Genomic DNA, 19,770 nt, shown 5'->3' on the forward strand with positions numbered 1-19,770 from the left:
TTAAACCAAGTTTTAAACAGCTATAAGCTCAAACAAGTGCTTCCATTAGCTGCAGATCAGACCTGCACCTGTATATATGTATATACATAAGTTATACAAATAATAACCGATATATAAAAAGAAAAATGAAACATTAAGAAAGATAAATACATACAAAACAAACTTCACGCCACCTTCTACCTTCTGCCTCTATCTGTGTGCTATTCTGTGGGTATAAAGAAAGATATTTGGATTGTTGTATCTTTGATTAGAGCCAATGAGACAGAGGCAACCAAAATGTCTCAAATATCTAGAAACACACTGCGTTGGCCAACTGAATATGTACAAATGGATATTACAGGTAGATTACTTTGTAGCATAAGGGTTAACCTTGCGACCATCAAGATGGAGGATAAAATTATTTTCATCATGACATTTTTCCAGATGTATAAAATCCCAGAGCATTCTAAAGAGCTGTTTAGTGTTTTGGTATTTGATGAATCTTCTAACTCATGGATCTGTTACTCAAAATGGACTTCCCGGATCACATGTCCCACTCGTACCTGAATCAATACATCTATATCCGTGTAGATCCTTTTTTTTGTTCCGAACCCCAACTAAGAAAAGGCTACAATTTTATCATCCTGCTTACCCTCCCAGGAGGCCTCCCAGCACAGTGGGATCATGCTAATACAGCATTCTGGGGATGCCATTCCCTAGACTACATGCAGAAAAAAAATGTTTTTGTATCTAAATAATGACTTTTTTCAATGTATTTGCTTAAAATTTGTTATTTAGGTCATTAAATTGAAAGAGAAAGGGAATTTGTTTGGTTTGTGTGTGTGTGTGTGTGTGTGTGTGTGTGTGTGTGTGTGTGTGTGTGTGTGTGTGTGTGTGTGTGTGTGTGTGTGCGTGTTTGTGTTTTTTTCCTCTTAAATGTATGTCAATTTGAGTTTTAAGATTTAGGAGTAAGGATATTTAAACAAAGTTAAACAGTTGGACAGTGGACAGTCCACACAAAGGGTTAAGACTTGGCTTCAGGTCTGTGCCTGTGCTAGGGATGCATTATATCAACAAGGGACCTCACAATTATAGAACTAATGTGTGTATGTTTATTTGTGTGTGAGTGAGAGACAGTAAGTGTAAGAGTGTGTGTGTGTGTGTGTGTGGTTGCGTGCGTGTGTGCGTGCGTGTGTGTGTCTCTGTCTGTAAGAGCAAGACAAATTGTACTCACCCACAGTATCACAGGGTTCGTCTTTATGAACGCAGAAATCTGTTCTGAAAAAGAAACAAGACAGAGTTTACTCTACTGATCTATTGAAAATTAGGTAACCATCAATTGTATAAACCACCCACACTAGACAAGGCCCTGTGTAAGGGTTATGCTAAAAAACAACTAGGTACCAACCATGTTGGATGGAAAGATTGTGTTTATAGCTATTTCAACGATCACAGTGGAAGGCCTGCTGAAAAGCCAGCTGTCATAGAAAGCGGCGAGATGCGATAATAGTTTAAATATGGGTATGACAGCACTCGATTTCCAATAGTTTTCCTGGAAAACATTGATGATCTGTAAACACATTTATGATTGTAGAGACTAAAAGTGACAGAGGTAGTTGTGTGAACAAGTTCAAATCCTGCTTACTTTCTTACCCCTCACTGCTTACAGTTCCATTTGCTTTGGGCTCCCAGTTACACTTAAAACTTTGATTATGGGATACTCCCACTTCTAGCCCCGGGGCTGACAAAATCCCACTCCAGGTTGATTTTCAGGGTAAAAACAAAACCAATGGATTATTCACTGTCTTTTAAGGCTAGAAGAAAATTAATGTGTTTACAGGGTCAAATTTCGCAGGAAAGTTTTCATCTACACTATAGACATCTACAGTATTCCTGTGGGGCAAAAAGATGTTGTTCTTTGAATATTCCTAAACATTTACAGAACATTGTATAGTTAAAGGTACTTTCATTGTTCTCTAGATATTTTTGGGAGGTAAAGAAACCATGCAGGGCCAATTAGTGCATGTGTCCTGAGGAAGCATTTTGAAATAAGGTTACACTAGTCCTGGGCTTCCTATGGTCTATAGATTTAATGTTAACCCTGAGATTAAAATTTAAGTTTGAACAAATCACTGGTAGTTTCCCTAGAACTAAATTCAGCCCAGTCCAGAGTCCTGTAGAGAGTTAAACAAGGGCCCTTCATTCCAAGTGCTGGCCCCTGATGGGAAATGGTTAAAATATTTGTCACAAGTGTCAACTCCCTAGCTGTTTGGGTAGCTGACATGCTTTCAGTGAACACTTCATTGATGAGCCACATATGGAGAATGCTACTAATGCTCTTAGACCAAGTCCACATTACTGCAGATACATTTGAAAATGCATCTTTTTACCTTTAAGCTATTTTGAAGACAATAGCCTTTAGTTTATTTTCCCTGTCTGTCCATGTAGATTCCACTTCAACAATAATACAATAATACAATAATATCAGTTTTTAACCACAGTAACAGACAACTGAGATTTTCTAGAATGCTGACATTTGATCAACAACTGGTCAATAACTGCCAAAGTATTTATGTTTTGCGATTGCTGTACAAACTTACATGCTTACAAATCTTTGGGTCCAATTTGACCCATTTTGACATTTGATGTTTCCTTAGCCTGGTATTTGAAGACTTTTACTTAAGTTAACCAAGATATACATTTTTCATACACAAAAAATGTTCCAGGTCATATTTAACCAATAATCAGAGATAGTTCAAGGTGGACCTCAACATTGTCACAACAAATGTGTTTCCGACCATATTATTGTCTTTGCTAGGGTGTCTAGATATCATCATACAGTGAATTCAGAAAGTATTCAGATCCCTTCAAGTTTTTTCACATTTTGTTATGTTGAAGCCTGATGCTAACATTAAAAAAAAAAAACTTTTTCCCCTCACCAATCTACAACTAATATCCCATCATAACAAAGTGAAAACAGAATTTCAAAAAATTTTGCAAATGTATTAAAAAAGAAAAACTGAAATACCATACTGACATAGGTATTCAGACCCTTTGCACTTGAAGTTTAGCTCAGATGATCTCTTGATCATCTTTGAGACATTACTACACCTTGGTTGGAGTCCACTTGTGGTAAAATGAGTTGATTAGACATGATTTGTAAAGGCACACACCTGTGTATTTAAGGTGTCACGGCTGACAATTCATATCAGAGCAAAAAATTAGCCATGAGGTCGAAGTAACTGCCTGCAGAGCTCAGAGACGAGCCAGAGCAACCATCTGGTTCTTGGTCACCTCTGTTACCAAGGTGTAGAAACATCTCAAAGATGATCAAGAGAAATGTGAGGCACACAGTTAAATATCAAGTGTCATAGCTAAGGGTATGGATTCTTGTCGATGTGATATTTCATTTGTTCCTTTTTGATAAATTTGCAAATATTTCTAAAATTCTGTTTTTGCTTCGTCATTTTGGGGTATTGAGTGTAGATTAATGATGATTATTTTAGCATAAGGCTGCAAAAAAACAAAATGTGAAAAATTGAGGGGTCTGAATACTTTCTGAATGCACTGTATATGGTGTACAAGGGAAAAAAGACGTCACAGGAATCCTTTACACTGTCCCGATATCTGCAACTGAAAACAGATGCATACACTGTATGTAAGTACATCTCTTATTCAAGGACAGGGATAAGCCAGTGTTATATTTATGTTCAAGGATAATATGTCAGAGGACAATGTCTTTGTAATATAGGGTGCCTGAACTGCACCTGGAGGGCAGAAGCAATTTGAACTGGAGGAAGCTCTTTTGGAAGCAGCTTGGTAAGGCCCTTGTTACTCCTTTCACACAAATGAGATGCCACCTTCCTAACTTACCAGAAGAAGCAGCAATTGTAAGGGTTATGCAGCATTCTGAATTTGGCCTTGTTCAATCTTCAGTTCCACAGTTAATGCAATACCGCACAAGCAAAAGTTGAGTCTGGTTCAACTTTTTTACCAGACAACCCTGCATTGTTTGGCTGTATTGTCACCCCTGTTGTGTTGACAGGCTGATGCCATTCAAAAGAACACAGGGATGCATTTTTTCATGCAAGGCTCAAGTCAGTCTGATCATGGCCTTTTAGGTAACACAAAATACTTTACAGCTTTAATCTGCCGTGATCAAGCATAAGCAGCCATGCTTATCAAAACAGTCCATTCAACTAAACTGCACTCTTGCCAAATGATAGAAGGGAATGGAGGAAAAACTCCGCACATGGAGTCATAAACATTTAAAGCAGCAGGTTTTTACAACCCTGGGCAATGCTGAGTGTGCTAGCACTACAGCGACAACAGTGGAGGAGGAGATTTTCCCAATGACATGTGGGAGTCTTAAGCTAGGTGTGAACAGCTGCAGGCTGGCCTCCTGGAACTGTACCTCTACAAGACCGGGCTGTCAACATGTGTGAGTTTGATGAAATATTATGCTGTTTGGCAATTTACAAACTGTGTGTATTGTATTAATTGATATAGGCTTTCAGAAGGACCAGAACCGGGCCATGACCTGGCAATGATAGTCATAATGGGGCCAGTAAATAGGTAAAGAGGTAGTCCACATACTGAATTTCAAAAACGCCCAAATATTTAAGGATGCAGCTACAGATGGAGAAGCAAAATTGTCTTGTCAAAACTGACTTTCCCAGTACCAATTTGTTTCATGTCAATTTCCCCTGGTCTCATAACTTTTGTCAAACCCATGACTTCACGCCTAGAGCTAGTCTACATCCTCTCCAGGTCAGCAGAGGCAGTATCAATAACCACTGTTTAAACTGTGTTGGCTATTTCAAAATTGGAAAAAATGGGAGAAAAAGACAAAAAAAATGTTTGCACACAGGGCTCCTGAAAAAAACCTTTCAACAAGTTGCTTTAGCAAGTTCCATTCACAAAGATTCATACATGGAAAAAAAAAAAAACATCAAACGGCCAATATCATACAGTATTTCACAAAACAAGCAAGCTGGCAGAACATGATCAACACATTGCACATTAACAGCTGTGTTTTACTGGGATCAAACTTAACACTTTTATTTTTGCCTTTCAAGTTGATCACTGTGTCACATTAGGCAATCATAGAGTCATAAATTCATGCTTTAACTTGACCATGTGACATGGCAGATTACATGTTGGACCTGAATCAATCAAACTAACTTTCACAACTTGCGTTGTGGAGATCGTTGGTCTATGTGGGCAGAGGCAAAACATTTTGGACACACACATTCAAGAATATATCATTTTTACTGTTGTCGGTAGCAGTTTCAGTTTACAGAGGCATTTTGTGTCGCAGAGTCTAAAAGCAGAAGCGTCTTCTTAACCCTGACAAGAATTAAATTCCTGGGGAAAAAACTGAATTTGTTTTGTATCAATGAAAATAGGCAAATATATAGGCACTGAACTATATTTAGTCAAGCCCTCAACTCAACTATATGTATGAATGAAGCCGGCAGGCCCCACGGCAGGTAATTGAGCTGTGAGCTCTGAGGAGCAGTGAGAGCCTACTGTGAGGTTTCCATCAGCATTAAGAGGACATGGTGACACAGAGCTGTTTGCCTTCTCAGGAGGATGCAAAGTTTTGAAGCAGGACATAAAGGGATCACTGTTGAGGACGCTTCCTCTCACAAACACTGCAGACAACTTATGTAGAAGGTTTCAGTGAGTTCAAACAGGAGCTTTAATGATAATGAGCCTGAGCTTACACATGAAGTATCCCACACATACAGTAAAACAGAAACCATATTGTGTGGGAACAATTTTTTAAAATAAATGAGCAAATTGAGATAATAATTAACTATAAATTAAAATGAAATTCACACATTGATCAGCTATCACATATTGCCCAGTACTGTTAGTACAAAATCTCTGAGTCAGTTTTAAAAAGGAAAAAATATGCCTAAATATTCCTACAGATAGTTTGAACCAGGAAATACACCTTACAAAATAAAAGTAAAGAAACAATATTGAAGCAATTAACAGTAGCTGATGACATTTTTATGAGGTGATGGCAAAGCCACCAGAACAATTCATTTATATTTATTTACAAACTGACAGTTCCCTACAAGGAAACTTGTGGGTGCGCAGATTTTCTGTTTAAGATCCACAAACATTTTTTTTTTTTAATTACAAATTTCTAATACCAATTTCTTGTTTCACTATTAGTTTTAGTTATATGAACAACCATGATTCTACTCTAACACACATCTAAGCCGTATCGCGGTTAAAATACCATAGCTCCAGCAGTACCTTGGCCAGACCCATTAAAAAAAAGATTATGCATTCATGTTGTTGCTAAAGATAAAAGGTGCTTTGGAGACACCAGAAATGGAGACACCATGAGAGGATTGGTGGTAACTCCTGAGGGAATTATTAGGAGATAGAGACGGCTATATTGAACAAAGATTTTTTCAATATGTCACTATCTGTTGATTTGCAACTGAAACTGTAAAGAACATCTAATCATGAAAGCCAATTCTGACGAGTGCATAGACAGGGAGGTTTCTGTGGTTATTTTGCAACAGTCTGGTGCGGGTCTCCATATGGCTGTAGAAAGAGTCAATGGGGTAAAGAAAAGGTCGTCAGCGCAGGCTACTAACTGTTATTTATAACAGATACTGGTAAAATTCACTCAGTAATCTTTATTCTGTCTCTCCATGACTGGAATAAAATTTCATTTTTTCAGTCCAATCACATGACTGAGGAACATAAAATGAAAACAGATGAGACAAGTTTAAAACAAGTGAAACAGAGAAGTGAATGTTTATAAATGGGTTTGTGTGATTATAGCAGCTACACCAAATAAAGGGAGTCTATCTTTAAACAGTATTTGAGTATCTGGGCATGATCTTTCACAACCCAAAAAAAAAAAAAAAAAACAGTGTAAAGTGTGTAGTCTTTCCTTGTTGTATAAATTCAGCTGATGCTGTACTTTGTGCTACATTTGTTATATACATTTCCTCCAGTAACCTCTGTGCTTATGCGGTCAGTGACTCATTGCTTAACGTGTCATCATTGTCATAACACCCAAGGCCCAACAAAGACTAACAGCTGAGGAGGACTGGATACTGTGTCAACAGCTTCTGCAGTGCTTTAAGAGAGATCACAGTCTGATCTTTTACTGGCAAAATTGTTGGCTGTGACAGACCCAAATCATCACTGTTGCAAAGCTGCATTTTCCCTCTCACTGGTTGAGAGGACCTTCATTTTTGGGGACTTTCTTTTGCATCCTGTACAAGATAAGTTGCAAGAGTTGTTATAACCTTGACCATTTCATGCTACTTGTATAACAATTAATACTCGGACTCCGACTGAACACTAACCGTTTATTTGGCAACTGTAGCATGTTTTATATCAGCACGGCTGACAACAAAAACAGAGCAGGTAGGTTAGGCAGGCATAAATCCCTTTGGGTTCCTCACTACAGGAGTCATGCTAGCCCAAAATAAAGAACATCTCTTCCCTCTTACAATATATGTGCTATAGAATAATCAACTGAGGGATTACTCAAAATCCATATTAAAAGGCATTAACATTAAACAATTATCTTATTCTGCCCATCTTATTCTGTTTTTCGTCTTACAACAGCTTTTCTTCCTCTTATTGTTTGTATTTATTCAGACTTTTTTTTTTTTTTCAGAATAACCTAATCTACGGATGAGGGTAGGCTAACGCGTCCCATGACCGTGCCCATGGGGTTTAATCTGCCCAATTGATTTGGGTCAGTCACTAATCTAGCCCATAAATTCAGGCATGCAGGAAGCCACCATACTCTGGCAGGACATCAGCAATGTGCAGGAACACTAGTCTTATTGTCCTTCAATGCTGAACTTTGTTGCAGATGCTGATGCAAAGGAAGGTGTCTCAGTCCCTTTTGCAGTCACATCAGTCACTGGAACTTTTGTCTCTGAAGTGGTTGAGTCCTGCACTGGTCTGGGGAGTTGAACCGGTGTGTAGACGTGCATCTGAAGAGTCGCCAAGAGAGCTCCACAGGGACTGGTGGAGTCTGTAGGAGTTGAACAACATGTCTTCTCCAGACACTATCAGCAGACTGGACTGTATAGGATACTGGTCTAGTTTGGGCAATAACAGTGGCAGGAACCCACTCAAATTTGCTAGGGTAGTTGCTCGCCAAAACAAATTCTCCTGAGGTGAAAACTCTGTCTTTGGCCTGTTGTTCTCTATGCATATTTTTTCTCTAATTTTCCCTGTCCTTCACCGTTAAGGACGCTAAGAGGTCAAAATGGTGCACAGGTCTCTCTTCAGCAGCAGGCTAGCCAGATATGTCTTTGTGACTGCATGTGGGCTTTTGCAGTAGTTTATCATAAAGTTCTGCATACTCTGATGTAGTATTCTTTGCCCTTGTGATGTTTTCAATGCATGTTTCATGTACTGCACAAACCTTTCAGCAAGACCATTTGTTGCATGGTGGTAGGGAGCTGACAATGTGTTGCACTCCATTAGCTTGTAGAAATCAAGCCATTTCTTGTTAGAAAAGTTGAAGTCCATTGTCAAAGACATGATTTGCAGGAGATCCAAGGCAACTCAACATTTCTCCTAGCTTCTTGATTTACGAAGTGACAGTGGAATGATCACCCTCCTCCCCAAGAGCAAACAGACTGGACAGAAAGCTCCAACCTCCTCCCGAGGAAGGGCTTAAGTTTTGATTTATCACCAGCAGGTTGACCCTTGATGATGATGTCCATGACCGTAGATAACTCAGGGTTAGTGCGGGTCTCCTTTTTCACCTGTACAGCTGAAACAAGTGCTTTTTCTACCTGCCTGCCTGAATGTTTCACTCCGGCTGTGTGTGTTAATGGTCAGCATTTCACATGGCTGTTCCTTTACATACATTTGTAGGTAAGCCTAACTGAGATCTACCTTGCTGAATTTTTGTCCCCCACTCAGTCCAGTAAACAAGTCATATGTTGCGGAGAGTGGATATTGCTCTGCTGCTAGCACAGTTTTAAGTGTTACCTTAAAGTCTCCACAGGTCTGGATTCCCACATATTTTTCAGGTACTGGAGTGATTGGCATGGCTGACTCACTGGTCATCATAGGCTCAGAGTGTCCGTGTCAGCTTTCACCTTGGGTCTGATAGCATATGGCAGTTGTCTAGCTGTCATGAACACGGGCTTGCTACCAGTTTTGCCATGCAGCTCCCCTGTAATATCTTTCATGCTGCCTAATTCATCACGGAAAACCTCTGTGTTTTTCCAATATGGCCTACAGGTGAGTTGAACCATGTGACAGTTGCCTTACTGCTAGCCACTCAAGCCAGATCTTCTTTAGCCATATGCGCACCACTATAGCAGGACACTTCCTCTCGGTAACATAAGCTGGAAACCTTGTAGTTTGGCCATCGCACTGAACAGTCACATCCGTCATCCCTTTCATGTGTACTCGATGTCTTGCATATGCCCTAAAAACTGTGACTGCAGGACATAGTAAGAGGTGCCTCTTGAATTTCCTGTAGATTTTCTGTGACATTAATGATGCCTTCCATCCAGTGACTATCTGCATTTTTTGAATGCCCCTCTTACTTGGGTTTATCCTAATAGCCTTTAGCCTTCTCATCCACACTCATTATTTGCACAGTATTTACTGCAGCAGGCAATTATTTCTCTGAAGAATCACTAGTTCTCTCATTACCAAGTGTAACTGTGTGAACATGTCTTTTCTTATTGTATTTCCAAGTCTCTATTATTTTCAGTCTGAGTTTTTTTCTGTGCTCTTTTTATTCCCAACATTCAGTTTCTGACAAAAGTGTATCTTTTAATCGTTGTCACCAGTTAACATCTTTTCTCCCATGGAATGTGTGCTGATGTCTCCGCATGACCAGGATTCTCTTGACTTCTTTTTACAGGCTCCTCTGGAGCTTTCTTAAAAACTGGTAGAAATAGGAGTAATTTCGAGTTATTAAGTGAGTTGATAAAATGCTTTTACTATTGTCCTAAAAGTGGGACCACGTAAGCATTGCTATGAGAATTTCTGGCTAGTTAGGACTTACTCTGAGATGCTTGATAAATAAAGGCCCTGAACAATAAGAAAACAAAAATGAATCTCTTCTTTGTCATCCTTTTTCAGTCAGCAAACAACAAAACTGCCATCACAGATAACGTGTTCAGACACTAGTCACTCTACTGAGTCTCAGCTGGTTAAACCTCTATCAGTCCCCTCCTGCTCTCTGATCACATTCTGTGGTTTAAAGCAGCCAAACGAAGGATTTAGCTTTTCTCATTTACAAAGGCTTTCTGCTTCTATTGTGAGACTGCTGAACAGACTTAAATATGTTGGAAACGCTGATTTTGCAGTGTATACACACCACGTTAATCAGGTGAACATTGTTGTGATTAAGGTCTCATTGCAAATGAGACCTTAATCACATCACCATTATATGATATAATTAAATCTTGCAAAATAAACATAAATACAGCTTAATCATAACCTTTGTGTTGTGTGTATATTATTTGGATATTTAAGTGTTAGCAAAGAAGGTTAGACATAATGAAAAACATGAATCTTCATAATTCCTTACAATACAACCCCTGACCCTGTCTGAGCAGGTTTACATTATAATTTTCCAAAAGCTCTGTTTTCAGTGTCCCCACTAAAATGTGAGGCTGCAGTTTTCAGATTTATTCACTTCGCAGAATGTTTTTAAAAAAAATCAATTTTCAGGTGAGAAGAACACTGGCTTAATTTGGGCAAAAGGCCAAAAGGGGGAAATAAGACATGATTTTTCAAATTTAAGCAACAATGCATGAGGTGTTCTGATATAAAGTGAGTATTACACTGGTAGCAGTTTAAAGTGTCTCACCCTGTGGCATGAATGCCACACCTTGGCCACAGTTGTCCCGCACTTGTGGCGCACCACATATTGTGTTACAGTATAATGTCTGTGGGGTTGCTCAGCTTACACGCAGCTTTGCTCAGGCAAGCACACCACAGCAGGGTGGCGTGGTATATGATGTCACATTATGCTACACTGAAATTGTATAAGGCACTTCACATCAGATTTTTAAAGGTTCAGTGAACAACTGAAAGAGAAGGTAAAAAGTTGGGGAAAACTATACTCTATGTAGCTACACAATTCCAGAACATGCTGTTTTACAACAGCCATAATTACTGTCATTGCTAATGTCTGTGTCCCCCCCTGGAAAACAATAAAATTCTCCCTCAGCGTTTTATTCTGTGACATTACAGAAAGGCGCATCTTCATAACCCTAACAGGAAACGACAGCTGGACCTTCAAGTAGCCTGTATTTTTTTTTAAATATTGTTAAGTACAGAAAAAGCCCTTTGATTGTGGTTTAACTTGGTTATATCCTTTTACATCACCAAGCTATGAAAAATATAATGTACTGTTTGCAATACGAGGGGGAGAAGAGGGCTATCACTCCTTCCTGCAGTGGCTCAACCAAAAACCTTTAAATGTATAGGCTAAATGCACAAAGTAAAGCTTGTTTATTTTTACTGACTTGTTGTCCTTTGATTGTGTGTGTTACTGTATTTGACTTTGCTGTTGTCACAAATCTCAGATTGGTGTATGTTCACTCCATGAGAGTGACTGCTTAGTTTGACGTGAATGAAATCGTTACTTTGTACTTGCAACATTGACAAAATCAACAGAACTACAGATTAATGTCCATAGCTGTGTGATCGGCTATATCAACATTTTAAATAAGCGAGCACAGTAAAGTTGTCTTTATAACTTTACATCATGTTTAATATTTCCGTGACCTGCGGCAGTGTTACCTACGTTCTAATAAATCTTAAACTAAATATTCCCAGCTGTGTGTGTAACAGATTATGATTACTTATCCAGTGCAGCCCTTGTATGATATGAAAAACAATAGTTTCTTTCTTTTTTTTTTAATAATTTGGCTGCTAGGTAGCAGCAGAATAAGCTGTAAACACAGCCCTACCATAGTCACCAGCTGGCCAATAACAGTGTCTGTCTGTTTGGTGCTGAGCAGGTAGTGTCGAGTGGGAGAGCGGTGAAACTGAACCAAAAGTTGATGGTCGTAAACGAAAAAAAAATCCCAAAAAGACTAAAAACCTCCACATAGCTGAGAAAAACTATGGATTGACTTTAACTGGCGATTATGTGGGTTTGTCACTCTGAGTCTTTTGACATTACACATAGTCATCGATCCATTGTTATTATAAAAATATTAATGACTGCAGCTTTACAATATAAACATGCCTTGCTTGCAAAATTACTATTATATTAGACATTATAGTTGCTGGTGATCCAAAAGTTTATTTTAATCCTTGTATTTGAAGCAACAGCTCTTAAATTTCCAAGGAATTCCATGTTAAATCTTTAGGGATATACGCTCACCAAGCACTTTATTGGGAACATCATACTAAAACTAGGTAGGGCCTCCCTTTGCTCTCAAAACAGCCTCAGTTTTATGTGGCAAGGATTCCACAAGATATTGGAAACATTCCTTTGAGATTCTGGTCCATGTTGACATGATTGCATTACATAATTTCGGTAGATTTGTTTGCTGCACATTCATACTGCAAATCTCCTGTTCTACCACATCACACAGTTTCTCTGTTCGATTCAGATCTGGTGACTGGGGAGGACACTGAAGTCCACTGAACTCACTGTCATGTTCATGCAACCGCTTTGAGATGCCTTTTGCTTTGCGACATGATGCATTATCATGCTGGAAGTAGCCGTTAGAAGATGTGTAAATTGCAGCCACATGGTCAGCAACAATACTCAGATAGGCTGTGGCCTTCAAACCATGATTGATTGGTATTACAGGGCTCCGTCTTCAACTGTCCAGTTTTGGTGAGCCTTGCCCACTGCAGCCTCAGATTTCTGTTAATGGCTGACAGGAGTCGAACCTGACATGGTCCTCTGTTGTTGTATCTTGTCCACCTCAAGGTTTGACATGTTGTGCATTCTGAGATGTTTTTTCAGTTCACCACAGCTGTAAAGACTGGTTATCTGAGTTAACATAACCATTCCGTCAGCTCCAACCAGTCTGGCGATTCTCCTCTGACCTCTCAAATTAAAAAGACATTTCCATCCTCAGAACAGCCACTCACTGGATGTTTTTTTTTAACCAACCACGACAGCAGGGCTGGTAAGGTTTTCACCCTGTGAGTCTGTGTGTGTGTGTGTGTGTGTGTGTGTGTGTGTGTGTGTGTGTGTGTGTGTGTGTGTGTGTGTGTGTGAGTGAGTGTGTCATCATAGCAAACCGTGGTTCCGCCTTTGTGCAACTACCACAAAGGCGGTTTTGAGTACTTTGGCAGGTGTCTGTCTGTCTGTCTGTCATGCAAAATACAGTCACGAAATTGGAAGTTTAGCAGGAACCATAAGCCCCACACTTTTTGCCTCTTGCCCAACATTATTTTAGTCATGGATCACTGTATCCCAGTTTCAATAATTCCCGTCCACCTGTCAATATTGTAGTAATGACTACTGAGTACTGATGGGTCGGTAGGTCAACATGTTGACAGGCATCATGGCTGGTGTGATCCCATTGCAAGATGGTCTCTTGTTTGTTTTTCTCACCATTCACCATTTTTCTCACCAATGAGTACATTCTATAGACTGTTGTGCATGAAAATCCGAGGAGATCAGCAGTTTCAGCGATACTCAAACCAGCCCGTCTGGCACCAACAATCATGCCGCGGTAAAAGTTGCTAAGATCATATTTTTTCCCCATTTTGATTTTTGATGTGAATAGTAACTGAAGCTCCTGACCTGTATCTGTATGATTTTAGACATTGCACTTCTGCCACATGATTGGCTGATTGGATAATTGCAATAATAAACAGGTGTACAGGTGTTCGAGTTCATTGAACTCTACAGGTAGTTAACCTACAAAGCAGAAATCCTTGTCAAGATAAGATTTTTACATGTAACTGCAGTTAACAACAGAGGTTGTACACACGTGTTGTTAAACTCCCGAACATTATAACTCAGTTAGTCTCAGCCTATTTGTGTGGCTCAACTTTGTCCTTATTTTCTATAGGCTGGCAGAGCTGGCTGCTTTCCCACATCAGGAGCAACATTGAGTAGATCTTATACCAGTTTGGAAGGAGCTGGGAATATGGGGAAAAACAGATAAACGGCTACAGCTGCATGTGGAAAATGCACAGCAGAGGGGTCGGTCGGAAAGAAAGGTGGTGACACAGGGACAGATGAGTTGAGCAAAGGAAGGTTGAATAAGAAAACAGATGATGGAAGAAATTATAAAGTAGAACCCCTTAAATATAGCCAGTCAAGAGGCTAAGCAGGTATACACTAACCCAACGCAGAATTATAGACTGCTCTTATAATTTAAAAAAAATTACGTTTTGCAGCTGATGTTGTTCACTTTTAAACATCTGTCTGTGTTGTCAACAAACGACCCCAGCTCTCACCCACTATGAGCTGGGACAGGCTAAGTGGGAATAGATGGATGGATGGATGGATGGATAAACCAATTAAGCATGAAGACACCGACTAATCAACCGGCATCTGGCCTCTACATACAGAAGTGGCATTCCATTATTCTTGTAGCCTCACTTGTTTCTGTACAGGGCTGGAGCACTTCAAGGAATAATTCAACGTGTTGGGAGACGCACTTATTTAGTTTCTCTCCTAGAGTGAGATTGAAAATATCAACATAATATTAACAGCATGATAATCTGTGTCCACCAGTGAAACAGGGGTTGTACGAGTTCCCAGCATGAAGAAGTGCAACTGTTGAAATGTGAAGTTGTATGTTTAACATTTTATAGATTAAATTTTAAGTTTTCTAAAATATCAACCTTTCATCAAACAAAGTCTAAGGTATTTTGTTGTAAATGTCTTTTCATTTAGCACAGCTCTAATCTTTTGTAGCCTGGTATCTATACATTTTATCAGACATGAAATCATCCTTATGCCAGTATCAACTACCTTGTCATTTCCTCCTAAGAGTTTGTTAATAAGATGTAAGAGAATTACTGCAAGCATATCATCCACACAGGCTTTCCACTAGCTATGGCACATTACAGCAATATAGCCAAACACACACAGAGGACGCTGAGCAACCATGTGCAACAGGAAACCTGAGAGGGATGTGCTTTAATTTGCCTGCATGCTGCCTCGCTCTCACCCTGACTGCTGCTGGCAGCATCCCTCTCCTTCCCGTCCAGCAGATGTTGATCCTGACTGCTCCTGTCCTCACAGAGGAAGACTCGTGACAGAGGTGGGGTGGAGGAGCAGAGACGGGAGGGCAAGTCAGGTTTATAACAAACCACCTCAAGAACAAAAGGCCACTGTTTACATGCCCTCCTCCCTCTCCTCGCAGTAAAAGGAGACAAGATGGAATCTATCAGCAGACATGAATACTCATTAAAACAAAAGGATTCCTTTACCACCACTCCCATCTTTACTCCCCAGGTAAAAATTGTATAAAAATCAAAGGAATGTGACATCACAAAGTAGATTTCCAGTCAATATGCAGAGAAATTAGCCACAACTGGAGTCTCTATCATCCAGTGGTAGTATCAGTCAATGAAAACTATAAGGTGTGTATCTTGTCATTCTATTCTTAAAATTCGGAAAATTGCATCAACTATTTTATGTTGTTTGTTATTACTTCTCTAGCACAAATAAACCCTAAATGGACAGTGATCCACAGCCTCACACATGTAAACAAACCAATATGCAAATCTCCCTGGAAGTAGATCGCTATGCAGTTTGACATAGATATAGGAAACATGCCAGGTTGAAATAAATCAGAACTATCCTCTAAATGAAAGATCTGAATAGTTCTTTCATAGCCGCTTGCTTGATGCTTATATAAGTTGTATTTCTTTTTGTATGGGTGCAAAGTTTTCTTTCACAGGCTATAGGGACTTTGAACCACATAAGTCAGTGTCACCAAATTCCCTATACATCAGGAAAAAAAACAGGAAAAACACAAAAAAAAACCTTAAACCAAATTAGCTGTACATCTATGAATATCAGTGTGGTCCCACACACTTAAATAACCAGGTTACAGTTACAGCTTCTCCAGTAAGCTGATTTCTTCAACGTAAATGAGAAACCTCATTTCTATAGGCAGGTCAGGGGATTAGAGAAACCTGATTTACCAGGCTAGATTCCTCCCGGACAGAGATGATTTCTTGGCCATCTATATGGGTATCAGGTTTTTATCAGTTGTTTTACAAGTACGCATGAGCATGACAAAGACTTTAGAGAGAGAAATTAAACCTGAACAGCTGAAGGAGAAGTAATTACTTGAAGCAATGCCTTGTATTTAAAATAATTCCATTCCAAGTCAAACTGAAAGTAACGCAAAGTAGTATATAGATAGTCTGTATTAGTCACTTTCCACATTTGCACTGTGAGGAAAAGCTGTGGTATGTCTCTCCTTTCATTGTACAGTCTGCTCTGGCACAGACACAACAAAAAACAAAAACAAAGTTGAGGCTAAAGGAGGAAGTCTGATTACTGATCTGCTGCTGCATGCAGTTTAATACGGTGATATGTTTGCTGATCACTCACATAACCTGGTTTCTCTGAGAAACCTCACTTTGTATTCAAAATTCAAACTACCATTTTAACATGGGGAAAACCTACATATTTGATCATTTATCTCTTTGCAAATGTAAAATGGACTCTAAACATGGCACCAAATCATCTGAGAAGTAATGTGCAAAGGCGTTTATGATCCGACACCATACTGTAAATGGTAAAATCATGGATAATGGTAAGGCTGCTTGCTGATACTGTTAAACGCAGCTTCAATCTTACTTACTGTAAGACTGAAAAAGTGACATCTCTATTCCTCATAGTGAAGATGAAAGCAGCTATCAAAGAGCTGAGATAATATGTAATACATTTATTATTCATTACCATTCATTCATCTGAGGAAGTGCTTGATGCATACCTGGTGACCAGCACTGCTGTATCCACTGGTGGTATGTCATCCCTTCCACCAGGAACGTGATTAGTGCCAAGGTACCGCGGCCCCCCAAACTCTTGATACTGCCAATGGCAGAAGCTCTCCAGAGACCTTTCTCCATGATGGCCCACATTTAGCTTTTCCTGAGGAACAGATACAGAACAGAATAATCTCATCCTGTCCTGGTGCTTTGTCACTGTCTCCTTTAGCTTTAAATTTACATTGTTCACACAAGTCAGAATTATTCAATCTTTTAAAAAAAGAATAAAAAGTGATATGATAGATGCTAAAATCATTTCCAGTGTGTGTCCTATATCATTATGTCTGCTGCCCGACTTTAGCTTATACAAGCACTTTTTGACTGAAGGAACTTTCACCTATTTTGGAACACAGAAGCTTTCGCATGCTTGGGGACGAAAGTATTCAAGTACACTTGTTTGGCTACTTTGCATTATATCAGATAAAACTCTTCACGTGGACTAAATAAAAATGGAGAAACTACTTTTGTTTATTGTTAAATGTAAATTAATTAGAATCTTTCATTTTACAGTCCACAGGATAAAGCATTTTAAAGGAAAACACGGAATCTCTTTCCTGAGGGGCATGATCTTCCTCTCACACACACACATGAGCTCGCACAGGGTGTGGCCAGCATCTGCTGACAGTCAGGTTGTGAGGGTCAACAGAGTTAAAGAGGGGTCAAAGAGGTTGGAAAGTCAGGCTTACTGGGCGGTTGTGAAGCAACACCAGCTTGGTGACTCGAATGTTGATCCTGACCCCCAGACTCTGGTGGTGGAACATGTTGTAAACCTGCAAGAGATGGAACAACTACTACTACAGATTTCAACATCAGAAAACAAATAGCATTTTATCCCTTAAAAAATTATACGCAAGTCACAGAAAATTGTTATTTTTGTGTAACATATAAACCTTTAATTCAGAAACCTTGTTAGACACAAATGCCTCCCTCTGGCTCTGGGTTTCTGTCTCAGAAAGGCTGGTAATCTGGTGAGGTATTGCTATCAGGACAGCAACAGTTATACCTGGAGCCACCGCATGCCATGGCAATGCCTAACCCCATAGCCAAGTATATAGACACACACACACTCACACACTTTTTCACACAAAGTACATAGTCACATAACAGCCCAAGCCAAGTAAGCTCAAATGGACATCTTCCAAGATGACTTCCAAAGAAGAACAGATAAAAACTGTTTGACTGAAAAAAGACAAAACAGATTATATTGCTGTTCTGCAAAGCCACTCCCTGCAAGCCACGTTACACTCATACTGGTTTAACACTTGAAGCCACTGGAACTAACGTAGTGGTATATTATAAGTACATTATTAATAATTAAAGCACAAATGCCAGTCATTCTGTAGTATTCATTCCATGTTCTCTATTTCTACTATTTTCCAACATTTTGTAGACTAATTGATTGATCATTTTGAATGACAGGTTAATCAGTAATGAAAATAATAACAAAAGCCCTGAAGAAGTGTTTCACTGCTGATACATATAAAAACAGATAGATTAAAGCTTTTTCATTGTACTCGCCAGCTTCTTACTGTGCATGTCTCTCCTGTCCCCCTGTTCTGGCCTCTAGAGCCTGAGCCAAAGCTAGAAGGCTCCCCTGTGCTGTTCTGAGTACTAAGCAGGTTTATTCACTTGGCTAGTTGAGGCTGTTGTTTTAGAGGGCTGCATGGGTGACAAAATAGGGATGTGGTTCTGGCTCATCTCCATCATTAGCGCAAAACACCAAGAACCCAAAAGTGAGTACATTTACATGCACATTAGTATCCTGGTTTTGCTTCATATTTGGGATATGATGTTTCCATGGAACATGAGAAACCTGGAAACCCTTTATATGATTGTGATTGTGACAGCATCCAAGTGAGTGACCATCTGCATCAGATCAGGTCTGTCTTTGAATCTTTCACATTCGGGAACTCTATCATTACTTTACTGAGTGAATTACCTCAACAGTAATAGATTGAAGGATATGTTCACATTTTGTAGGTCTATCTTAAAACAAAGCAATCTGAGTTAGACAAATCAAGGGGGTATCTTCCAAAGTTAGTCTTTTTACTACAAAATTCCCTCTTTTTTTTTTACTCTCCCTCAAGTAAGCAAATAAACGCATACATACATACAAAGAGGAAATTTGGTATTAAAAACACACTAACTTTGGCAAATATCCACTTGACCTATCACCAAAAAAAAATACGGGAGGTGAGTCAGGGAACTATTTGTGTCTGGGATTCTTACCATGTTCATGACAGTCAGCAGGAACCTCTGTGCGGCCTCCGCACTGTGGTACTGCACCATGTCCGAGTCTGCCACCACCACCGTCTCCACAGTGTATGCTTCATGCAGGCGAATGGCATTTCTCTTCCCACGACCCTCCTCACCTACTTTTGACCTCTTCTCCTTCTTCCTCACTACAAAAAGGGAACATAGACAGGAAGACCAAGGTTGGAAACACTACACCGGAGGGAACACAGGGACTCACACCGCTGTGACTGAGTAGCTTTTTCACTACTAGTGTTCATTTCTAAAATCAAAGTCAATTCACTTCAACTGAAGCAGATTTTTGAGGAAGCGGCACACTGAGCTGAGCAGATTAGGCAGAGGGGCACACAGTATCCTTTTCTGATGAGTCAATTAGCTGGATTTTTTATGTTAGCTTACTATTAATATATTAAATATACTAAAATGATGTACCCACTTTGAAGAGCATCAATAAATTGCAGGGGTGGTTATAGGATGTATGATTAGATCAGAATGATGTTCTGTGGTATTGACCTTATGAGACAACATTCAAACCAATGTTAGTACTGCATAAAACAATATTGCCAC

General features: G+C 39.4%; 1 protein-coding gene across 2 annotated transcripts in view; it reads right to left on the reverse strand.

Moving 5' to 3' along the window:
• Nucleotides 1–19,770, reverse strand: part of adamts17 (ADAM metallopeptidase with thrombospondin type 1 motif, 17) — a 171,993-nt gene that overhangs the window by 107,537 nt on the left and 44,686 nt on the right. For both annotated transcript variants that reach the window (XM_040124678.1, XM_040124670.1), the window contains exons 4-7: nt 19,180–19,352; nt 17,637–17,720; nt 16,896–17,053; nt 1,214–1,257 (exon numbers count right to left, since the gene is read on the reverse strand). In XM_040124678.1, the coding sequence (XP_039980612.1) occupies nt 1,214–1,257; nt 16,896–17,053; nt 17,637–17,720; nt 19,180–19,352 (459 nt within the window). The remainder of the gene's footprint in view (nt 1–1,213; nt 1,258–16,895; nt 17,054–17,636; nt 17,721–19,179; nt 19,353–19,770) is intronic.

The sequence above is a fragment of the Xiphias gladius genome, chromosome 1 (assembly GCF_016859285.1).
Source record: "Xiphias gladius isolate SHS-SW01 ecotype Sanya breed wild chromosome 1, ASM1685928v1, whole genome shotgun sequence".
In the NCBI taxonomy this organism is placed as follows: Eukaryota; Metazoa; Chordata; class Actinopteri; order Istiophoriformes; family Xiphiidae; genus Xiphias; species Xiphias gladius.